Source organism: Electrona antarctica (assembly GCF_951216825.1).
Source record: "Electrona antarctica genome assembly, chromosome: 14".
In the NCBI taxonomy this organism is placed as follows: domain Eukaryota; kingdom Metazoa; phylum Chordata; class Actinopteri; order Myctophiformes; family Myctophidae; genus Electrona; species Electrona antarctica.
This window is the reverse complement of record NC_136795.1, coordinates 31,586,212-31,611,045: the sequence shown is the minus strand read 5'-3', so window position 1 is coordinate 31,611,045 and position 24,834 is coordinate 31,586,212. Positions and strand designations below refer to the sequence as shown.

Sequence of the window (24,834 nt, the reverse complement as noted above, 5' to 3'; positions counted from 1 at the left end):
ACACTGTTGGTTTATTATACTTTTTTACCCCAACTTTCATTACAAATAAACATAGTCATATTATTTTTGAAAAAACAAACAAACAAACAAAACAATTATAATTAAAAAAAACTCAAACAAAGCAAAACAAAATAAAAATAAAATAAACAAAAAATAGACACGGTAGCTTTGGGCACCGTTACTTCCTTTTGTTTTGTTTATTTTTTATTAAATGTTTTTTTATCTTCTTAAATCTCTCCAGTAATATAAAAGTCAGCAATTATACCAATCAATATACTGGAAGTTTATATATATATATATAAAAAAAACATCTGGCCAACACTATTCAGGGTTTGGACTAAGCAACTAGGTGGTTCAACAGTAAAACTGCCGTGGCGATACATTTTTATTTTTTTATTTTGTTTCTCTCATCTAATAGCATCATATCTATGTAAAATCTTTGTACACATTAAACACTCCGGATATGTCCAGCGGAACCTTTGGCTTGGGAGTGACGTGAGATATAACCACTATTATCTAAGCCCACTGGTTCTCAGCCATGGGTTCAGGGCCCCACCAGGGCACAAAAAAGGACCCTTAATGGACCTGAAACTCTGAGAGTAATGGGCCCTTTAAAGCAGTGGTTCCCAAACTTGTTTATGTCAAGGACCCCCAAATTGGCACTAATTAGCCCGTTTATGTCAAGGACCCCCATTTGAAGAAATATGCCAGGGAGATTCTCAACCCGTTTAATTTCAAGGACCCCCAGTTTGACATGCATTAGTCTACGGACCCCCATTTAATGGCATTTATATCTCTGGGACCCCCAATTTATATTGTAAAATCAATTTAACTCTGAGAGTGTACAAATGGAACCAAATGAACCCGCTAGGGTCCATTTAGTTCCATTTGTAGACTCTTACAGAGTTACAGACCCATAAGGGTCCATTTGGTTCCAAACTATCATTTAGCTGGGGACCCCCTGGAACTCCCTCAAGGACCCATAGGGGTCCCCGGACCCCACTTTGGGAACCACCGCTTTACAGGTCTGTAACTCTCTAAGTTAAATTAATACTGATGAAAATGTTTCTGTGTGGAATGGGGTTCCCGTTTGATATACATTAGACCACGGACCTCAATTTGATACAATGTGTTTAATTTATCTTGACCCCCCGACCTACACTGAAAACTCCTCTGTGTTAGTTTAACTCTGAGAGTGTCTTGTTCCATGTTTACACTCTCAGAGTTACAGACACGTAAGAGACCATTTGGAACCAATGGGGGTCCCCAGACCTGATGTTGAGAAACAGTGGTCTAATCAACGATATAACGACAGCCTCGGTAACTCACTGAGGACTAACACACGATTCACTAAAACGACAAACTAAAATTACACCTGCCGTAGGGCCCATTTATTCTTCCTCACACAACTGTGTTGTGTACCAAAAAAATGAAGTGTTAACAAATGAACAAAAATGGCGACACACTATGAATGCGTCAACTCTTTTTTTGTTCACTTGCAAAGACATCATTTTGAAGTATAAATCAGCGTTTTATCCTTTCTGGGACTTCCCCACGTTAAAAAAACAATTGGGGAAAGAACTCAACATCCACTCAAAACATTCATTACATCTGTCTGAAAAGTACTTTCCATCCTATCTACAGCTTTTGCAGACCCCTAAACACTACTCTGTCCCCAAAAAACACCACACCCACCCCCCTTCCAAAAACGATAAAAAAAACACATCTTCGCTAAAATGTCAGAGGAAGCGCCGAAGGAAGCTGTGAAAAACCAAACCAAACAACACTTGACTAGTATAGTCACTTTAAACACTCTTACAAAACGTTGATAACCCCAAAAAATATGACTATGGACCTATATCTTACAGGGTTAGAGTTCTATACAAGCCCTAACCATTTTAAATCTGTTTACATTTTTCTCTGTTGTCCTAATTGTTTATAACTCTAGCAGCTCTCTATTTAGTACCACGGAAAAAATCTAAACAAGAAAAGAAAAAGGAAAAGAAAAAACCTCTACAGGTGACAATCTATGTTTTAAATCTTTAGAAATTAAAAACCCACAATATCAAAATACACAGCACAAAATATCTGAGGTATAAGATGAAAAATATCAGTTTGTAATTGTATTCTTATTTGTGTTTTTTTTTCTTCTTCTTCTTCTAATCCCCCAGTACGTTTCTCTCTATGTTAAAATGATGCACAACTGCATGTATTGCAATACCCAGGCCTCAGAAAACATCTAGCTCTATGTAACTTCTCTCTCTCTCTCTCTCTCTCTCTCTCTCCACGCCTGTCTCTCTTCATTCATTCATACACGCACGCACGCACGCTCGCTCGCTCGCACACTTCTTTCAGTGATGTTGTTGGCTACGCGTCCCGCGCCATTTTCATTCCAAAAAACGGACGCGTTAAACTCAGTGTCCTCTCGGACGGTGAGTTTAACGGATCGTTTTATTTATTAGGGACTCGATAGAATTGTCCCTGCAGGGACTCATCAAAAAAAGAACCACCCATGGGTTCCCCTGGGACTCGTTTTTCATGAAACACCTATAGCAACATCACTGTTCTTTTTTCTTTTTTTTTCTTTCTTCGTTCTGCCCTGTTGGAAGGTTGTGTGTACGTTGTTATTTTTTTAGTGGGAGGAGGAGGGTCGGTTGTAGTTTTTGGGTGGTGTTAGTAGGGTGCGAAGCGACCGTAGCCTCCCCGGTATATACTGGCCTGCAGGGAGGACAGCACCAAGCCCACGTCGTCAGCGTGACTCCGAGTTTTGGCATCTGTCAGCGGGGCGAAAGCATTCTGAAAGACACACACACACACACACACACACACACACACACACCACACACACACACACACACACACACACACACACACACACACACACACACACACACACACACACACACAGGCACGCACAAACTCGTTAGCATCCCTCTATCCTAGCAGCTATCCAGTTTTTTTCTTTGTTTTCGAAAAACCATAGTATATAACTTTGTCCTGTGTTTGTCCTGTGTTTACATAACAGAACAATAATCTTTTTTTGGGTAGGCTACAAGCAGTTATCAGCAACTGCAGTAGTTATTTCAACGGTGCACGGCAGCAATACAGAGAGAGGGATGTGTCGTGTGTCTCTCCAGGTAAACACCAGCACACTATACTACTCCAGTGGCTGACACTTCCGTTTGCACCCATGTACGTTTTTTTAGTTTTTTCCCCGAACCTTAAATAACGTCCATAGCATATACTTCACAGCATACTGTACTCACGCACCCCAATGTCTTACCTCAGATAGGCCTACTACTGTATGTGTAAATATGTGTGTAAATCTGTTAGTTTTTATTGATCTCTCTTCCCCCCTGCCCGCCCCTTCTTCATCCCTTGGAGAAGAAGAAAAACGATGGAGCTTTCACAAAAACGAATTTCACCTGCACTGTTTCACACCTGCAAACCTGAAGTTGATTCTTTTGACTGCTTGTATGGAGGGGAAATTAGGCCTACTGGTTAAAATTGTATTAATTGTTTTGTTACGTAAACACAGGGAAAAGTTACACATGATGCCTTTAAACATTACATTACCGTCATTCCAGTACAAACCCCCATGCGGCTGGACCAACTGACCGGACGGAAACCGTCATGCAGCAAGCCAGCCAACAGAACGTCATGCCAACGGACGCATGCCAAGAGTTACAGGTGATAGAAATCTGCTCGATGGAACAAGAAAAAAACATAGAACATGAGTCAAACAATCGAATAAATCAATAAAACATGAGAATACATTACAACACGATGAGTTCAAAAGCACGATTCAGAAAAACACAAGCATGGACCTGAGATTATTAGCTGAATGTGTATTTGAGGTTTTTACTGACATCTGCTGGGGTGGAGCGGGGTAGCAGGCGGAGGATGAAATGTGCTTAATGGGAATCATTCTTTGCAGAGGTGTCATTTCAGAGAGAAATGGGCAAAAATAAGTAACCACGTGCAGATGAGAAAACGCATAATGTCACATGACATGGCCATGGATTGAGATGCACTCAGTGCATGTTGATCTGAAATCAGATTAATCTACTAGTAAAAAATGTTCAGCAAATATGCTGACAAATATGCAAAAAGAACCACATTTGAGATTAAAATGTGAACACTAGGGCAGGGGTTCTCAACCCGTGGGTCGCGACCCCTCGGGGGGTCGCCAAATTATTTTAGGGGGTCCCCAAATTATTTAAAAAACGATTTTTCAAAAATAGCAGACCTACAAGCTCGTAGCGCGCCACTGGCGGGGGGTCCCGAGACATTGCCAAAGCATTTCCGGGGGTCCCCGGCCAAAAACGTTGAGAACCCCTGCACTAGGGGGTGGCAATTGCCATCCCCTGAGAAACCAAATGACTGTGTGCGCATGCTCAGACGGCGCTGTCACAATACATAGTCAAACGCATCAGCGTTAATTCATCCATTTGTAACTCAGAGAATGTACAAATGTAACCAAAACTGACCCCATTTATACATCCTCTGAGTTAAATGGATACTACAGGCTCGACTTTCTGCCTTGGGGATTTCCCCCTCTTTCATCCAAATGTCTCTTCATCTCCGCCGTTACTTTGTCTTATCCCTGCGGTCGTCCCCTGGCTCTCATCGCCCACCCCCCACCCCTCTGCGTAGCCCCCCCCCCCCCCCCCCCCCCCCCCCCAATTCGCTCCGGCAGGCTGCTGCCGTGCCACTTTAGGTGGAGGGATTTAATTATCAAAATGACTAATTATTCCATTAGTGGGGAGCGTGGGGCGAGGTGGTATCCACCAAATTAGAAATATAATAACTAACATGGACTGGGCTGCCAAGGCATGAAGACGTTCATCACTTTTTACAGGCGGGGATTAATGTGGCATTTGGACTGCCGTTAGCGCCGGAGACAAATTCAATTAAGTTTAAGTGAGGGGATGTCAGTGGGAAAACCATGCAGAGCAGCACCAGGATGAGGGGAGGGAGGGAGATAGGGGGATATATATATATATATATATATATATATATATATATATATATATATATATGAATCCTCAGGATTAAGAGAGAGAGAGAGAGAGAGAGAGAGAGAGAGAGAGAGAGAGACAGACAGACAGACAGACAGACAGACAGACAGACAGACAGACAGACAGACAGACAGACAGACAGACAGACAGACAGACAGACAGACAGACAGACAGACAGACAGACAGACAGACAGACAGACAGACAGACAGACAGACAGACAGGTGGTTGTCTATCTCAGTGGTTCTCAATCTTTTCAGGCCGTGACCCCCCAAAATAATCATATTTGAACTGGGGACCCTCCAACCTGACAAGCACTTGGACTTGTAGGAGTTGAGGCATTATTATGTTTTCGGTCCCACAGAGAAATATTGTGAAAACAGCAGAACTACAAGCTCACAAGAGCTTGTTGATCTTATATTATTTCACAATTTAGCCAATGTTTGACCAGTTTTTATACTATAGTTTGTTGATTACTTTTGATGCAATAATGTTCTTTTCTTTTCTTTCTTCTTGAAGTATTTAAAATGTCAGCTGGGGACCCCCCCCCCCCTCAAATCATGTGATCCCTGGGTCCCGACCCACAGGTTGAGAACCACTGGTGTATCTTACCATGGCACCAACGCTGTATGTGGCTGCTGGAGCAAGTGCGTGGTTGTAGGGGTCGGCAGCATATACTCGTCCGTAACTATGGAAACAACACAAAGAAAAAGACAAGAAAAGAAAAAGGTTTTAGTGACGCTCCCCAAAAGGACTTGTGCAAAACTATTGCAACCGAAACATACATGACAAAATACATTAAATCACAGTTTCATACACATCTAGTGTAAAGGGCAATTCACACCATGAAGCAATAACTATACAGATATAATTTTAAATATGGTTTTAACTCTTTGATTGATTGATTGATTGATTGATTGATTGATTCCAAAATGTACAGTACTGTAAAACATTTAAGTAAAAAAGATGAACACAAAAAGGCCCGTGGACTTGTTTGCATTGTGGTCCTATGAATTAAATTAATCAACAGACCATATAATATTAACACATAATTGCATGTCATCAACAAATCCAAAGAGCTAAATAGCGTTGTCTCTGTCGGGTGGAAACCACATGCCCAAAACGGTTTTCAGGATTCAAATAAAAAAACATAGCACATCTACAAGTTCAAAACGCGTCGCTTCACGTAGAATCGCACCACGCTTCGAGCTTGTAGATCTGCTACTTTTGAATTTGTCTGTTGAAAAGTAACAGTTTTGAACGTATGGGACATGAGTCATGGCCCTTTAATGACTACTAAAATTGCCAATCTACACGATCACGATGCGTCACATCGTGATCTTGTAGATCTGCTATTTTATAACAGAGTTATAACAGAGTATTTCTATATTGCAGTATGTATGTATGTAGGCCTAATTATGTAAAAAATGTGAGCACCACCACTGCTTAATTCTCTCCCAAAACGGGGCTACACTGGTCCCCATACAGCCCTCGTAGCTGCAGAGAGAGACAGCATCTCCAGGGCTGATAGAGATAAGCAACTCTATCCATTTATCTCGGAGGAAGCGGCACGGACCCACCGAAGCTGACGAGATCCAATCAATGCGTGTAGAGAGGCATGAGAACTTTTAATGAACTATTAAGGGTTTTTTTCTTTTTTTTAAAGGTTCTTAACTCGGGTCCCGGGGAACAAGACTTTTTTACTAGTTTCCTGCTCTAAGCGGGGAGTTAATTGCATTCACCTGATGTCCCCACAGGCCTGAGTGAGTTCCTGACGGCGAGACGGCGGGGGCTGTGGGGGTTGAACGAACGCACGCACGCACGCCGGCGAGGGGGCTCTCTCCATCGCAGAGGCCACGCTTTAATGTGATAAAATCTCTAAGTGTTGGAGCTCTTAAACGAAGAGGACAGTCTGCTCGCCGTCACGTGAGAGATGTCGAGAGAGAGGGAGGGAGGGAGGGAGTGAAGAAACGGAGGCGTAATAAACGTGAGCAAAGACCAGTGGTGGATGAAACTACTCAATCCCCAGTGCTTGAGTCAAACATGTGTGGATATACTCTTGGTCAAATATGACTCAACTATTCAAGTGAAATATGCTCTGTACTGGAGCACTTGCTTTAAAAAAATAGTATTCAAATAAAATGTTTTGTTTGGCAGACAGAAACCTCCTATCTCCGAAAGTGTAACTTTTTGTGTTTTTTCGAAAATAACAATTACACTACAGCGTCACACACAAGCATCAAAAGTCAGAGATCCACAAGAAACCCAGCGCGTAAGCAAACTATTTTTGAGCTTGTACTATTGCTACTATATTGATATTTTTTAATTTGAATACTGAAAAGTAAGTATGATTTGGACATACAGTATGAGGTTTTCACCTGAAGGAGACAACATGTCCTAGAAATGTAGTGAAGTTAAAGGGACAATATTTGCCTTTGAAATGCAGTGGAGAGAACATAATTATAGTATGTATAGTATTATTATAGTATTATAGAGAACATCATTATAGTATGTATAGTATTATTAGAGTATTATAGAGAACATCATTATAGTATGTATAGTATTATTATAGTATTATAGAGAACATCATTATAGTATGTATAGTATTATTATAGTATTATAGAGAACATCATTATAGTATGTATAGTATTATTATAGTATTATAGAGAACATCATTATAGTATGTATAGTATTATTATAGTATTATAGAGAACATCATTATAGTATGCTTCCAAATACACAGACACTCCAGTAAATGTAGCCTACTGTCCACCACAACGCATGCTGTACAGATGTGTGAACGTTAGCATAGTAGAGAACACACACCATGCTGTACAGATGTGTGAACGTTAGCATAGTAGAGAACACACACCATGCTGTACAGATGTGTGAACGTTAGCATAGCAGAGAACACACACCATGCTGTACAGATGTGTGAACGTTAGCATAGTAGAGAACACACACCATGCTGTACAGATGTGTGAATGTTAGCATATTAGAGAACACACACCAAAAAGCAAGACTTATCAGACAGACAGACAGACAGACAGACAGACAGACAGACAGACAGACAGATGTAGACAGACAGACATTTCTCTTTCTGAGAGGTCCAGCAGCGTCACTGGGTCCAAGGCCAGGCTAATCTCTCCCCTCTCTGCACCCCAGCTTGCCTGCCCCCCCCCCCCCCCCCCCCCTCCCCCCCTCCCCCAGCCCCTGATAAGGGCCAATCAGAGTTTTGGGGGGGGGGGGGGGGTGGGCTGCGCCTATAAATGAGCTGATTTGCATACGTGGGCCCAGTGGCTGCAGCGATTAGAAGTTAATCCCGATTAGTTGTGGACATTGTTATTCAGTGTACACTCTGCCCCAGTCTGCCGTGCCTCAGCCCTGCGCCGCTTTTGACCTATCTTATCTCCCTGCACAGAGCCCCTAACCCATAATGATTGTACGTGAACGTGTACACACGTGTGTGTGTGTGTGTGTGTGTGTGTGTGTGTGTGTGTGTGTGTGTGTGTGTGTGTGTGTGTGTGTGTGTGTGTGTGTGTGTGTGTGTGTGTGTGTGTGTGTGCGTGCGTGCGTGCGTGCGTGCGTGCGTGCGTGCGTGCGTGCGTGCGTGCGTGCGTGCGTGCGTGCGTGTGTGTGTGTGTGTGTGTGTGTGTGTGTGTGTGTGTGTGTGTGTGTGTGCGTGTGTGTGTTGTCTTCGTATGTACAGTAGGCTACTTGTATTACTATACTTGTGAGGACCAAATGTCCCCACAAGTATAGTAGAATTTAGACAAATAGACATTGTGGGGGACATTTTGCTGGTGCTCACCAGAGAACTTGTTTTACTATGATCCATAGATTACTATTGCTATGCATTTGCTATGATCCATAGATTACTATTGCTATGCATTTGATGTATTACCTTGTGTTTACCTTGCTTACTGTCGCTCTGGATTAAGAGCGTCTACTAAATGCCTACATTGTGAATTGTAAATTTTATATGGCAACAAGAAAATCATTTAGGATTAGATCCTTATTTATTCATTCTTTAGTTATACACTGATGTCGTGCTCCGAAATAGACAGTCTTTATAGGGGTTATAGCTAGGGTAGGCTTTATAGAGTTAGCGTCAAAAATGGTAAAAATGACATAACATTGCCCCTCTAAAATATTGATGTCCTCACAATTATAGTAAAACTGTGCGTGCGTGCGTGCATGCGTGCATGGAGAGGTGCAAGCAGACCACATTTTCATGGAGTGAATTGTGTGTGTTTTTTTATGTGACTTTGAGGTGAGAGACAGTAAACAAGGAAGCAACATTTCCAACAGCTCCACAAAATGGAGCAGGCTGAATGAACGGCAATGAACGGCTTTTAAGAAATGTTCCCATACTCGGGATGAAAAGGTCACATGTTGTCTCGACCGTGAAAAGCAATGCCATTCATTTCAGCCAAAAGCAAAATTGCAGTTTCCAACCTCCCCAACTACAGAGCATTAATCTACGGAAAAGGAAAAGTCTTGAGAGATTTCATTAAAGAAAAAAATGCAAAACTTCCATCATCTATTTTTTGACAGAATAACAACCTAAATGTCAGTTCTCTTTTAGAGATGAATAGAGTTGAAAGAAAACAAGATTGCCTCTGTTTCTCTCCATTAATCTTTATGCTTTAACTACAGTATGTTACCATCCAGTTGTCAAGCAAATTCAAAGTGACCTTGTCAAATGTTGCTATAAATAAAAAGCTAATTAGGTACATTTCAATCAGCTTGGCTGAAGGCAATAAATAGGCTACCTGAGTGTAGAAAGCAGCTACTCCAGAAAACATTTCCATGAGAAAAATGGAAAGGGGGTTGTTTGAGAAATGCATTACCAATGGACAGGATTAATGGTAGAAATATTGTCATTATTTGGCAAAATGCATTGTATTCACATTTACAAAAAAAAAGCCTTAACAATTTTAGATATTAATTAAAAATGTGATTAACAAATAAATACATGGAAATAATCATAGCATAGCTACTTACTATAACACTCAAACACACACACGCACGTACAAACACACACAAGTCTCACATTTTCCTGAGATGGCATGAAGGCATAAACATAGAAGACACTATGCTCCACTTTAACCACTTTAAGGTCTATTATAATACTTCATCATAAGACATAAGATAAGTAGCGAAACGTCAAATCTACAAGCTCACAGCGCGTCACACGGCGACACGTTGTGAGCTTGCACATCTGCTGTTCTCACAAAAAGTTTGAAAGGTCTTAATAAATGATGGAAAAACATTAGTATAATAATGTGTTTGATTTGTCCCATCATCACCCTCCCGTCCCGTCCGGGTGGCCTGTGGCCATGGACGCCCTCCTCTACCTCTCCTGTCGGTCCATTACATGAAGTGCTGTTTTAAAGTGGTTTGGATCGGCCAAGAGCAGAACCCCAAGTGCTCTGTTTAGCGACAGATAAGAGTCACAATGCTGTTAAGACTCGCCTTGCAGTGGAAGTCTTTTACAGTGGCGCCTGTGCGTGAGCGCGCACGTGCATGTGTGTGCGTGTGTGTGCGCGTGCGTGCGCGTGTGTGCGCGTGTGTGTGTGCGTGTCCCTGCCCCTGAATTCCCACCTTTAGGACAAAAACACAAGGGGAAAAAAATCAAAGTGGGGACATTTTGCTAGTAGTTCAGTTATTTAGCGGTAGAGTTGACATTTTGGGTTGGAGTTTTAGTAGAATTATATTACCATACATTAGTATATGAGGTTGACATGTATAAAGCCCAAACCACACCAAAGGGTCGGGTTGGGACAAAACGTTTTTTAAGGGAAACCACACCAATGCAACTCATTGTGAGTTGCATTGGTGTGGTTTACCTTAAAGACCGTTTTCAGCCCAGTCTCACCCAAACACGGTGTAATAGCACGGAATTGTAATTCTGTGCATGCACGCCTAGAAAACCCCCAAATCCATACACTGAACATACACTGACATCCTCCCCATAGACAATGACGGAGGGGCGTTTCTAGAAGTTCGGTAGAGCCGACTCAGCCCCGTCCGAGTTGTAACCCGATATCGACAGAATAGTAAATAATGTCAAACACGAACCAGTGGCGTTTCCAGGAATTACATTTTGGGCAGGCAAGAATTACATTTTGGACAGGCAAGATGTGTTAATTGTCGTCTCCCCGCGCACAATCGTAGCACTAAAGGTTTTCAAAGAGATATACCTGCCAGACGAGTAGTATACAAAGGCTGAAAGGCATGCATTTACATTCCAATGGGTGATTGAGGGTCGCGCTCTACCGCGACGGCCAACCAGCTGTCCATTAATAGATCTCATGTCTTGTTTTTGTCCTCTTTTTTTCTCATTGTATGGATTTTGGCCAGGCCAGAAATGGATTTGGCCAGGCGGACGCCTGCCCTCGCCTTATTGTAGATACGCCTCTGACACAAACTCACCCAGCCACAGTGAATAGCACTTCCGTACTAGTGAAAGCCACGCCTCCGTCTCTGTCAAAACAGTAGTCGTGTAATATGTACGGATTTTGGGGTTTTATAGGCGTGTATGTACGGACTTGCAATTCCGTGTGAGATGGGGTTGGGCGGAGACGCTGTTACTTGTTCCCATAGTAGCCTACGGAGTCACATGATTATTGTATCATGAAGACATATGCCATGATGTTGTGAATGTAACCTTAACTATACCTTTAATATTTGTGCCCTTGCGTGCTCTCCTTTATGTGGACATGACAGTGTTAAAATGTGTAATACGTGCGTGCGTGTAAGGGTGCGCGTGGTGCGTGGGCAGAAGGATGACAGAACAGGGCTATATGGAGAAGAGAGAAGAGGTAGTTAGCAGATGTAATGAGTCAGAACTGAGTTAGCAGGGTGTTAAGAATGATACCAGCATGAGGCCAGAAGAGCTTTCTATCATTTAGAGAGCATTATGTAATGTGTGTGTGTGTGTGTGTGTGTGTGTGTGTGTGTGTGTGTGTGTGTGTGTGTGTGTGTGTGTGTGTGTGTGTGTGTGTGTGTGTGTGTGTGTGTGTGTGTGTGTGTGTGTGTGTGTGTGTGTGTGTGGCCTTGTTTACCCCTTGTCTCTCCACGTGTGCCAAACATGCAACTTCAGTCTGTCAGTTCTTATTAGTTAGAGCTGTGGTTTTCAACCGAGGCCCATTATTTATTAGGCCTATTCATACTCCAGTTTTAGTTGATAAGGTGACCACCAAAAACTACAACATGACGTCATGCCGCGGTGGTAATAAAACTACAACATGACGTCATGCCGCGGTGGTAATAAAACTACAACATGACGTCATGCCGCGGTGGTAATAAAACTACAACATGACGTCATGCCGCGGTGTTAATAAAACTACAACATGACGTCATGCCGCGGTGGTAATAAAACTACAACATGACGTCATGCCGCGGTGGTAATAAAACTACAACATGACGCCATGCCGCGGTGGTAATAAAACTACAACATGACGTCATGCCGCGGTGGTAATAAAACTACAACATGACGCCATGCCGCGGTGGTAATAAAACTACAACATGACGCCATGCCGCGGTGGTAATAAAACTACAACATGACGCCATGCCGCGGTGGTAATAAAACTACAACATGACGTCATGCCGCGGTGGTAATAAAACTACAACATGACGTCATGCCGCGGTGGTAATAAGAACTACAACATGACGTCATGCCGCGGTGGTAATAAGAACTACAACATGACGTCATGCCGCGGTGGTAATAAAACTACAACATGACGTCATGCCGCGGTGGTAATAAAACTACAACATGACGTCATGCCGCGGTGTTAATAAAACTACAACATGACGTCATGCCGCGGTGGTAATAAAACTACAACATGACGTCATGCCGCGGTGGTAATAAAACTACAACATGACGCCATGCCGCGGTGGTAATAAAACTACAACATGACGTCATGCCGCGGTGGTAATAAAACTACAACATGACGCCATGCCGCGGTGGTAATAAAACTACAACATGACGCCATGCCGCGGTGGTAATAAAACTACAACATGACGCCATGCCGCGGTGGTAATAAAACTACAACATGACGTCATGCCGCGGTGGTAATAAAACTACAACATGACGTCATGCCGCGGTGGTAATAAGAACTACAACATGACGTCATGCCGCGGTGGTAATAAGAACTACAACATGACGTCATGCCGCGGTGGTAATAAAACTACAACATGACGTCATGCCGCGGTGGTAATAAAACTACAACATGACGTCATGCCGCGGTGTTAATAAAACTACAACATGACGTCATGCCGCGGTGGTAATAAAACTACAACATGACGTCATGCCGCGGTGGTAATAAAACTACAACATGACGCCATGCCGCGGTGGTAATAAAACTACAACATGACGTCATGCCGCGGTGGTAATAAAACTACAACATGACGCCATGCCGCGGTGGTAATAAAACTACAACATGACGCCATGCCGCGGTGGTAATAAAACTACAACATGACGCCATGCCGCGGTGGTAATAAAACTACAACATGACGTCATGCCGCGGTGGTAATAAAACTACAACATGACGTCATGCCGCGGTGGTAATAAGAACTACAACATGACGTCATGCCGCGGTGGTAATAAGAACTACAACATGACGTCATGCCGCGGTGGTAATAAAACTACAACATGACGTCATGCCGCGGTGGTAATAAAACTACAACATGACGTCATGCCGCGGTGGTAATAAAACTACAACATGACGTCATGCCGCGGTGGTAATAAAACTACAACATGACGTCATGCCGCGGTGGTAATAAGCGACTCACCGCTCACCCAAAAACATTCTGGTCATGTATTATCACCTAAAACTGCAGTATGAATTATATTTAGCCTCGCAGACCCAAGACTTGGAATATTTTGTTATGATTGGATAAGATTTTTGTCCACAATGTATTTATTGATGTGGTACCATTAGGAGAGATCACAGGCAAACGTTGATCAAAATAACAATTCTTTTTCATTCTCTAATTGTGTAGACTTCTTGTAAATTAATGAATGCAGAAAACAATAATTGAACTCTTGAGAGTGTAAAATGAAACCAAATGGACATGTAAGGGTCCATTTGGTTTCATTTTACAGTTACACTCTCAAGAGTTAAAGATATAAGGGTTTAGTCGGGGACCACCTGGAACCCCCACTGGTTGAGAACCAGTGAGTTAGAGCTGTGTGACCTGAAGCGAAAACACATGTGTCTACACGTATGTACGGTACATGTTAGGGCTGCGTGATACGACTTCAAATCAATATTGCGATGATTTCAAACGTTTGCCTCTATTAAAATTAGTCAGTGAAAGATTTTTTTTTCTTTTTTTTTCGGCTTTCACCTTTTATTTTATATATTTTATGGAGGGACAGACAGTAGGCTGACAGGAAATGGGGAGAGAGATGGGGGGAAGACATGCAGTAAAGGCCATCGGGATCGGGAGTCGAACCCACGGCACACTGCCAGACTGGATTACCAGCCAAGGTGCCTGGACCGCTGAGCCATGGCCCACGTCAGTGAATGATTATAGAAAAAAGGGGGAAATAACACAGCTACTGTACGAGCTCACAACACGCCACAACATGTATTGCGCTTGTAGATCAGCTATTTTGGTTCTTATTGCAGGCCACCATTGCACAACAGTAAGTATGAAACAGGACTTAAAAGGTTACTAATCAGATTTAGTAAAGAATATTGCACATATATCTCTTGTGATTCTCGATTATTTGATTAAAGGAGATGAGGAAGATTAAATCAGTTATTGGTTCTAATTGTCGGGTTACATGTGTTTTCTGTTATTTTCCAAGCCCTAGTTAGTAGGCCTATAGTACATCTCGCTTTTCACAAATGTGTCCACCAGAGGGTGCTGATGCTCAACTATGCACAGCTCTACGTTGTTTTGACTCCATTGTGTATGTTACAGCATGTTCCTGCTTTTGTCCTAATGTCACATCATTGAATTCTCGTTCTCGTTTATTGTAATTCGTGAATGAAGTTATTCTGATTCAATCTTTTGTTATTTGTTCTTTTCTAATTTAAATAAAGGCTTATAAAACCTAAAGTTCCGGCTACATTGTTCACCTCAATTAATGTGGAAGCTCCCTACGAAGACCTTAACCTCCAGCACCGTCTACAACACGTTATAAATCAGGCTTCCTGGGAGACTCCATTTTGTACATTTTTGTCAATGTGATTAAAGTATTTTGACTAACTTAGATTACTCACTAGATTCACTTTAGAAAGGTCTGAGTCCTTCAGTATCATGCATGCATACAAGCAAGTACTCACACACAAAAGTGTGCGTGTGCACACTCACGCACGTGTGCACACGCGTGCACACGCACGCACTGTATTGTATTGTATTGTATTGTATTGTATTGTATTGTATTGTATTGTATTGTATTGTATTGTATTGTATTGTATTGTATTGTATTGTATTGTATTGCTACTTGTTGTGATGCAACACTTGTGAGCTTGCAGATCGGCTATTTCCGGTACGCGACACCGGAATACAACAAAGCGCAAATCAGGCAGAAATCCAACCTCTAAATCTAACCTCTAAATAACTCAAATTCTACTATACTTGCGGGGACATTTGACCCTCGCAAGTATAGTATTATGCACGCACGCACACACACACACACACACACACACACACACACACACACACACACACACACACACACACACACACACACACACACACACACACACACACACACACACACACACACACACACACACACACACACACACACACACACACACACACACACAGAGAGAGAGAGAGAGAGAGAGAGAGAGACACACACACAGAGAGAGAGAGAGAGAGAAAGAGCACATGCGATCCATCCACGTGCGTTGGCACACAGCAGTGTTTGGATGATGCATGGCCCTGCCCGAGACCTTGGCCGCCTTTCCACCTGGCATTAATAAGAGAGTCCTGGGCGAGGCGGTGCGTTGCAATCACACGGCGATGAAAACGCATAACGCTCGGGTGTAAATACACCCAGGAGACACAGTGAGACCCACGTACCAAACACCTTGGGACGAGGCGATGGAATGCACGTAACGTCTCTGGTTGTGTAAATGCACCCGAGAGAGAGAGACACACGCACCCCATCGAGATACCACCGCCGCCCAAAATACCATGGGGACCGACTGGGTGATGAAAACGCATAATGTTATGGTATAAATACACCCGGGAGACCCCCGAGATACCACTGTCCAGGACACCTCTCTGACAGGGTCACGCACGGCACTCACATTGGTAATAAAGTCTGAATGCAATCAAGTCTCAAATCCATGTGTGTGGTACTATACAAAAGGAAAGGAACACATTTGTACGGGTCCTCTATGGCTTATATGTTCCTATGAGTGTCGCGTGGTCAGACTGTTGCCTCCCACAATGTTCAAACGCTTCCGTCATACAGTCTGGACCGACAGAAGCTCTGAAAATGATCAAGCGATAAAGCGGATGCGACGCCTCCTCCCCCGCTTCCGTTTTGCAAATGTATCATCAAAATCATCAAACAGTTCAATTATGGAGACAGCGACGATATCAATTTTGGAAATGTTTGAAAGCCACTGCTGTGGGATGGAGGGAGCTGTGAAATGCTACCTTCCTGTTTAGTTGACTGCAGAGCTGTGAGGCTCAGCCAACTGTAGCAATGTCCCCATAGTGGGGAGTTGTCCTCCATGCTGCTACCACCTGCACTTCAACAAGCTCACAAACAGCCCTGCCTCCAGTCATTTTCATATGCAAATTCACATTTCTTCTGTAATTAATTGCAATTAATCCATATTAATTACATTAACAAAGAATAAACGGGCAAACAGCAATGCCATGTTTGGCGTTTAATTAGTCACTTCTTGCGTGATCGTCGCTCAACATGACACGGCTAATGTGCTTTGAACATTGGCATATTTAGGCCCTCAAGTGATAAGTTAAACTTGATGTAGGTCTAGTTCTTTGATATTAATGTATTTTAGAGGGAATACATGCATTCTGTGTGATGTTGGACTATGTCCCCAGACATATCTTGTGAAAAAAAAAAAAATTATAATCAAAAGCATACATTTTAGAACGCAGGGCAAGCGGGCTTGTTTGTGTCTGTATATTTGTACTGTAGCCTACTGTACATATTGTGCGTGCGTGCGTGCGTGCGTGCGTGCGTGCGTGCGTGCGTGCGTGCGTGCGTGCGTGCGTGCGTGCGTGCGTGCGTGAATGCGTAGTCACGCGATACAGACAGCCTCTGCAGGAGATTCCATCATAGATCTGTGCACTCCAGGGCAAAGCCAGATGGGTCATAATTACACCCAGAAAATAATGTCAACGTATGGGTCAGATGATTTAAACAATAACAATTCTCCTCACATTTGTGTGTGTGTGTGTGTGTGTGTGTGTGTGTGTGTGTGTGTGTGTGCGTGCGTGCGTGCGTGCGTGTTCGAGTTCAATCTACAGCACTGTGTCCCAAACAATGCGATCAATTGCAAATTGATCGCATGTTCACGGTAGCATGTGTGTTCCCCACGATCGTTTTTCTTTTATCAGTGCATGAGCGCATAGCTGGCGTTTGTGTGTGACTTCTACATGAGCAGAGCACAGAGTCCTCAGGCGTCAGGAATGCATGCAGTCTCTCCGTCTCTGTCTCCGTCTCTGTCTCTCTCTCTCTAAAGAACGCATGCATGGAGTCTCTCTCTCTCTCTCTCTCTCTCTCTCTCTCTCTCTCTCTCTCTCTCTCTCTCTCTCTCTCTCTCTCTCTCTCAAGAACGCATGCATGCAGTCTCTCTCTCTCTAAAGAGTCTCTCTCTCTCTCTAAAGAGCGCATGCATGCAGTCTCTCTCTCTCTAAAGAATGCATGCATGCGTTCTCTCTCTCTCTCTCTCTCTCTCTCTCTCTCTCTCTCTCTCTCTCTCTCTCTCTCTCTCTCTCTCTCTCTCTCTCTAAAGCCACATCACCATGGTCCCAGTCAAAGCCACACAGTCTCTCGTTGTGGCTTCACACAGATGGTCACATAAAAACAGAGTCCAGAGCCGTAAGCTGTGCAGCGGACCTATATAGCGCCATGCAGTGTTATTTGCTGTCCGTCGCAACCAGGCTTATTAAAGTGAACTGAAAGCAGGCACAGAGGTGAAGTAGCTGTTTACCACCACGGAGGTCGTGGGTTCAAATCCACCGTGGTGCATCCGGCTCTGTCGAGTGTCTCCACAAACACAATTGACGGGTGTTGGGAGGAGTGAAGCCGGGCGGGGTGACTGACATTTGTGATTGCATTTAATCCTACGGGCCGGCACCTGTCAGCAGGGAGTGTTGGGCGAGAGGAGTAGGACAAAACGAAAAATTGGGATTGAAAAAAATACAAATTAAAACAAGGCTTTTCAACAAATAAACAACTAACTGTAATGGTATTGTGTGTTTACAAAACTGACTAAAACTAACTGAATTCACAGAGTAAATGTCCTTAGCTTTTGTCTTTGTCAGTATCTCAAAATAGTATTTTGGGTGAATATGAAATCTTCCACATTTTTTCTTCATAAATATCTCTCTAAGATCTACAAGACTTGTGATTTGGTACATCTGCTATTGTCGTGTTTTATTTTATTTTAATAATAATAAAAAAGAACACAAAATCGAATAAAACCTAAACTAGAACAATGCCTTTTCAAACTAAAATAAACTATCAAGCCCGCTTTTAAAATGAATCATAAACTAAACTGCAAATGAAAACAAAACTAAACAAAAAGATGTAAAACTATAATAATAACCTTGGCCCAGATGTGTCTCAGGTAGAAGTGCCAGACAAGCATCCAGGGCTTTGACCAGCACTGCATTATTGTGCCGGCGGCGCCCAGACACACACCGATCGATTAGCAGATCAAATAACTGACGTCAGCGGAATAGACTGAGCCTACAAGTCATGGATAGACATCGTACGCAGGCATGCAAATCTTTCCCGATTGTGTCCGAATCTCAGTTGAATTGAAGTGCACTAAAACTAAAGGCAAACAAAAGTGCTTTGATGCCTTTTTATGGCGTGCGGTTGTGTTACACTGGTATAACTTGACACTTTTAAGTTTGAACTTAAATCAGCGATTTTACTCAGCATCAACTGACAGTAAAAAACAACTAATTTATCCAAAGTATTTGTTCAAATGACCTTATCAAATTTAGCTCAATATCATAAACGAGTCACATACAGTACCTGATGAAATTGTCAGAGTGGTTTGTTTATTGTTAGAACAGTTCTTATATGACACGATCCAATTAAGGGTGTGTGTCGTCGTGTATGCGTGCTCAGTGGCCTGCTGTGATAGGTCACAAAACTGACGTTGTTTGGGCGAAAACGGTCGCCTCTGATTTTCACAATAAAATGTTACCCACCCGTGTTTAGTTCAGTACCGCCTTTCCCTGTCCCCTTCCCCATAAACGTATAAAAGTATATATTTTCACCCGTTTTCAGCACTGAGCACGGGTCTTCTCAGATCAACTCGGGTATCATTATACATAATGATAAACAGACCCGAGGTCCGAGATAATAGAACCGGAACTGACCCGGGTTGTGGTTAGAGGTCGGGGTTTGATCCCCGGCCGGGTCATACCACAGACTCGGACCCAATGCCTCCCTGCTTGGCACTCAGCATCAAGGGTTGCATTGGGGTAAGTCCCTGTGACATACTAGCGTCATGTCGGTGTACAAGCTGCCTCACACTACAGAAACAGGAGATGCTGTCTAGGCTCCTGCCCGGCAATAGAGAGTTGCTGCTTATAGGCAACGCTCTTCAAGGTCACATAAGGAGGAAGTGGCAGTAATAAATAGGTGGCACAATGAGTCCTCCTGTTATTCACATGCAAATGAGAGTCAATGAAGGAGGAATATAAGGCCAGGGGGGATCTGATGTGATCTTTATGGAGGGAAAGCATTTTGCGAGGAGATGGCTTTGCACTTCATGACGAGAGGCAGCCTCATACCAGCTGGCTGTCTGTCCATGTCATTAACCTCTTAAACCCCGGCATGCATCCATAACTGTCATTTAGGAGCTGCCAGAAACAAACTCATTTTAAAAGATCACGAGGGGTGGAAAAAGTACTCAAATGTTTTACTTCAAGTAAAAGTATCAATACTGCAATATATAAATACTCCATCCAATAAAAGTCCAAATGTATTGGCATCAAAATGTACTTAAAGTAAAAAAAGTAAAAGTGCCCATTATGCAGAATGTCTCATTTCAAAATTTCAAACGTATATAAATCTTTTGAAAACAGCAGATACAAGCTCGCAATGCATCGCATCGCGACACATTGTGAGCTTGTAGATCTTGAGCTTGAGATCTGATTCATCATGTATCATCATGTATCATTTCATCGCGTATTTTTTTCATTGCATACTTTCATCACGCACGTATACTTTCATCGCGCACATACTTTTTCTCCTTAAAATTGCTAAATACAACACACAAGTACTTAGTATTGACACAATCGATTATTTGCATTGCAAAACGATGTTGCTGTCAATGTTGTCAATGTTGCTGTTTACATTTCGATATACTGTACTTGACATTAAAATCGATATGTCGATGCAGTTATATCGTTACACCCCTATTGTAAATTAATGAGCTGGAAGAGTTTGTATAGGCCTGCACACATAAATTGACCTTTTAGCCTCCTGAATCTCTTAGATAATACATGGGCAACTGGCGACGCATTTTGAGCGTGTAGATCGGCTATTTTTGCTATGACAGTAATATGCAATGTGGCCCTCTGGAGTGAGTGTGGAACTATAGTGGCCCTCTGGAGTCAGTGTGGAACTATAGTGGCCCTCTGCAGTGAGTGTGGAACTGAACTATAGTGGCCCTCTGGAGTGAGTGTGGAACTGAACTATAGTGGCCCTCTGGAGTGAGTGTGGAACTGAGCTATAGCGGCCCTCTGGAGTGAGTGTGGAACTATAGTGGCCCTCTGGAGTGAGTGTGGAACTATAGTGGCCCTCTGGAGTGAGTGTGGAACTATAGTGGCCCTCTGGAGTGAGCGTGGAACTATAGTGGCCCTCTGGAGTGAGTGTGGAACTAAACTATAGTGGCCCTCTGGAGTGAGTGTGGAACTAAACTATAGTGGCCCTCTGGAGTGAGTGTGGAACTGAACTATAGTGGCCCTCTGGAGTGAGTGTGGAACTGAACTATAGTGGCCCTCTGGAGTGAGTGTGGAACTAAACTATAGTGGCCCTCTGGAGTGAGTGTGGAACTGAACTATAGTGGCCCTCTGGAGTGAGTGTGGAACTATAGTGGCCCTCTGGAGTGAGTGTGGAACTATAGTGGCCCTCTGGAGTGAGTGTGGAACTAAACTATAGTGGCCCTCTGGAGTGAGTGTGGAACTGAACTATAGTGGCCCTCTGGAGTGAGTGTGGAACTATAGTGGCCCTCTGGAGTGAGTGTGGAACTATAGTGGCCCTCTGGAGTGAGTGTGGAACTATAGTGGCCCTCTGGAGTGAGTGTGGAACTGAACTATAGTGGCCCTCTGGAGTGAGTGTGGAACTATAGTGGCCCTCTGGAGTGAGTGTGGAACTATAGTGGCCCACTCCATTGTCAAAGTTGCCCACCCCTCTCTTAGATAACCCTCAATATTAATAATATAATTATTATTGATAACACAATGAATAATTTGCGTTAGAATTAGTAAGCACTGCTGCACAATTTGGTTGTATAATTGCATGGAACTTACAGAAGTCTGTATTTTTTCTTCTCTTTTTTTTATCCATTATTCATTTTCCCCCCATCCGTTCAGCCTCTCTTCAAGTTAACTTTCTTGGAGCTAGGTTTGAATTAACAATCTTTGGCACAACAGGGGGTTATATATGACCCAGCTACGTCTCAAAGCCTAATTAAAAGATAACACAAGCTCATGTTTCACTATCAGTCTCTATATGCCGATTTGATATTATGGCTATGAATGTTCTGCACATCTAACTGAGTTAAACACTTCTTTTTTTGGGGGGAGAGGGGGGGGGGGTTGAATTCACTTCTAGGGTTAGAGAAATCCCTCCATCTAATTCAATAGCACAATGTAAAAAAAGACTACTCCAGGAACATGATTTGGGCTCAGACAATGGCACAGTTTATATATGCTGGCCTGGCAGGCAGTGCTGGAAAAAGTAGCCTACTACATTTCTTTACTTAAATAGATGTATCAATGTAGAAACACTCTTGCAGGTAAAAGATCGGTAATCAAACTGTAGGCTACTTGAGTAGAGGTACAAAAGTATTGGCATGAAAATGTACTTAACTCGTTCCCCGCCGACATTTAATGTCACAAAAGGCCGCAGCCTGCTGCTCATAGACCACCATTCATAACAGCTACTAGCTGATTTTATGAACCGGAAGTAATAATCAATCGTTTCGGGGGCACTCTCTAAGTACTTTCGTTTTCGTCAGAAAATCGCGAGGTCGCGGGGATTTTTTTTATTGAGCACCGAAAACATGGATGTTTTGTATGATCACCTCAATCAAAGGCCGCTAAAGATCGTCGCTAAAGATAGTCTGGAAGGAGGGAAAATATTGAATGACGTCACAACACGGAAGCAAAGTGATGGAGAGCCAAGAACTGGTAAATATAATATTTGCGATGCTGGATCGCATTATAACATTAAGGGTGCGTACAAACATGTCCTGGCGATTTGTGCCAATGAATTGAATCTGTCCGAACACCCCGTTAGCAGAGATTGGCTTAAGTGGTTAATGTATGTTTTTTTATAATAATTCAAATCTACAAGGTAGCCTAACTAGTTTTAAAATAATTGTAGCCTACTTGAGTAAAAAGTACAATATTTGCTCCTGAGATGTAGGCCTAGTGGAGTAGAAGTAAAAGTATTGAAAATTGGAAATACTCCAGTAAAGTAAAACCAAAACAAATGGTACTTAAAGGGCCACTTCACCCCATTTGCAACCAGAGCAAATTTGAATGATGTTTATAGGACACAAGAAACAATTTCCTGGAGTTTGTATGTGTGTAATATGTTTTTCTAGATATTTTAGTCATGACACCATGTTCATGACCAAAAACCTGTCATGTCATGTCAAAATGTGGTCTCACTTCCTTCCTGGACTACAAAGTCACAGCTCCATGCAGCTGCCCCCCACTACACAAGGATCGAGGGCAGAGGGGAAGTGCACTAAAGCCTTATGGGCATTGTAGGAATTCAGCAATCCAGTCAAACCTTATAGTCAAACACACAGACTTCATTATTTTTCTGGCCATAGGGTGCACATTTCTAATTGTGCTACTGTTATCTACTACAAATACTATTAACATTCAGTGACTGCAGTTTATCCCAGTGGTGAAATGTCCCTTTAAGTACAGTACTTGAGTAAATGTACTTAGTTACTTCCCACCACTGCTGGGCTGACAGGGGAACGGAGTTGTGGGTTTTAAGAATGGGAACGAATTCTTACCTTGATGAATGCCTTATGTGACCTGAGCTCAAGCTGTCACGGTTGCAGTGTCAGTTAAAGAGTTACACTTCAGCTAATTGAAGAGTTCATGGTAAAATTGGATTGGAATGAATGCAACTCCGAACTGGCTCACAGGGTCGAGACCTCAAACTGACGGTTAGTTGGATATTTTTGGGACATTTGATTTTACACGCCGTACACGTGGACTGGGGAACATTCCCTGTGAGACATCTAATATATAATTCTGTCTGTGATATATATTCCAGGATTAAAATGTAAGTTTATTTCCCCCCACCACACTTGCTTTATAGGAGAAAGGGAGACATAATTTTAAGTCTGATTTATGCTTTGTCATGTGATGGTGTCGCCGTGTCGGCAGTGTCGGCACACCGAAAATAGCAGATCTGCACTTGACTTTAACTTGGCTTTGATGAAAGTTATACATACTGAAATGCTGTAGCATAGCTGGAGGAATAAAATAAGTGGTCAACTGAGCTACTCGTCCTGCAATTTTATTTTAGAGTGCCGCTTTTTCATTCATTTTTCATTCCGAGTATATTTTTCAGCTGAGCAGTGCACCCAGGTCAAAAAAAGGACGCAGGGTAAGCAGCCCTTCAGCTGCCGTGTTAAGTGGTCAGATGGGTGGGCTGCGTGCATATTTAGAGCATGTTTACATTAATGGTCCGACAATAATGGTCAGACAATCTGGGAATATTTGAAAAAATATGTATATGTTTTTGTTTTGTTATATTATAGAGGGTATGCACATGCATAAAGTGAGTGGCAAATCGAGTGGCAAAGTGAGTTTAACGTCGTTTAATGCAATCAAATGGGACTTTTCTGTTTGGATGTATGGACTGTCAAGGCCAGAAAGTAGTTTTTGCCACTCAGTAGACGTTCCCGCATAACGTCTGGGAATGATGATGATGCGCTCACCCTCTAAAATCCCATTGTTTTGCTAATCATTTGGCGCCTCACTCGCTATATCCACACGGCCCACCAGTGGGCCCCGGCACACACAGGTTGAGAATCGCTGAAATAGGCATCAGATGAACACGGACCAACCAGGTGGCATTAAGGTGCTTTAACCCGTCGTCGGGTGATGGCGCTCAAACATCAATCTCAAAAAGGACTTGCCGGATATTTATGGTATATTCTGTGCGCCTGAATTCATGGCTCCTGGAGGATGACTCACTCTACTGACTTTAGTGATTTTGGTTGGGTCAACAACAGGGGGCAATAGTTTCAGCAGAGAGCTCCCAACCTTCCCTTTCCAGAGCAACATTAGCAACTTCATCCTGGGGGATCCCCAGGCATTCCCATGCCAGTGTGGAGATCTAACCCCCCATCTGGTCCT

At 42.9% G+C, this 24,834-nt stretch overlaps 1 protein-coding gene across 2 annotated transcripts in view; it reads right to left on the bottom strand.

The window, feature by feature from the left end:
- Nucleotides 1–1,021: 1,021 nt before the first annotated feature.
- Nucleotides 1,022–24,834, bottom strand: part of rbfox1 (RNA binding fox-1 homolog 1) — a 110,546-nt gene continuing 86,733 nt past the window's right edge. For both annotated transcript variants that reach the window (XM_079520456.1, XM_079520457.1), the window contains 2 exons: nucleotides 5,632–5,707; nucleotides 1,022–2,796 (listed from right to left, as the gene is read on the bottom strand). In XM_079520456.1, coding sequence (XP_079376582.1) covers nucleotides 2,674–2,796; nucleotides 5,632–5,707 — 199 coding nt within the window. In that variant the 3' untranslated portion in view covers nucleotides 1,022–2,673. The remainder of the gene's footprint in view (nucleotides 2,797–5,631; nucleotides 5,708–24,834) is intronic.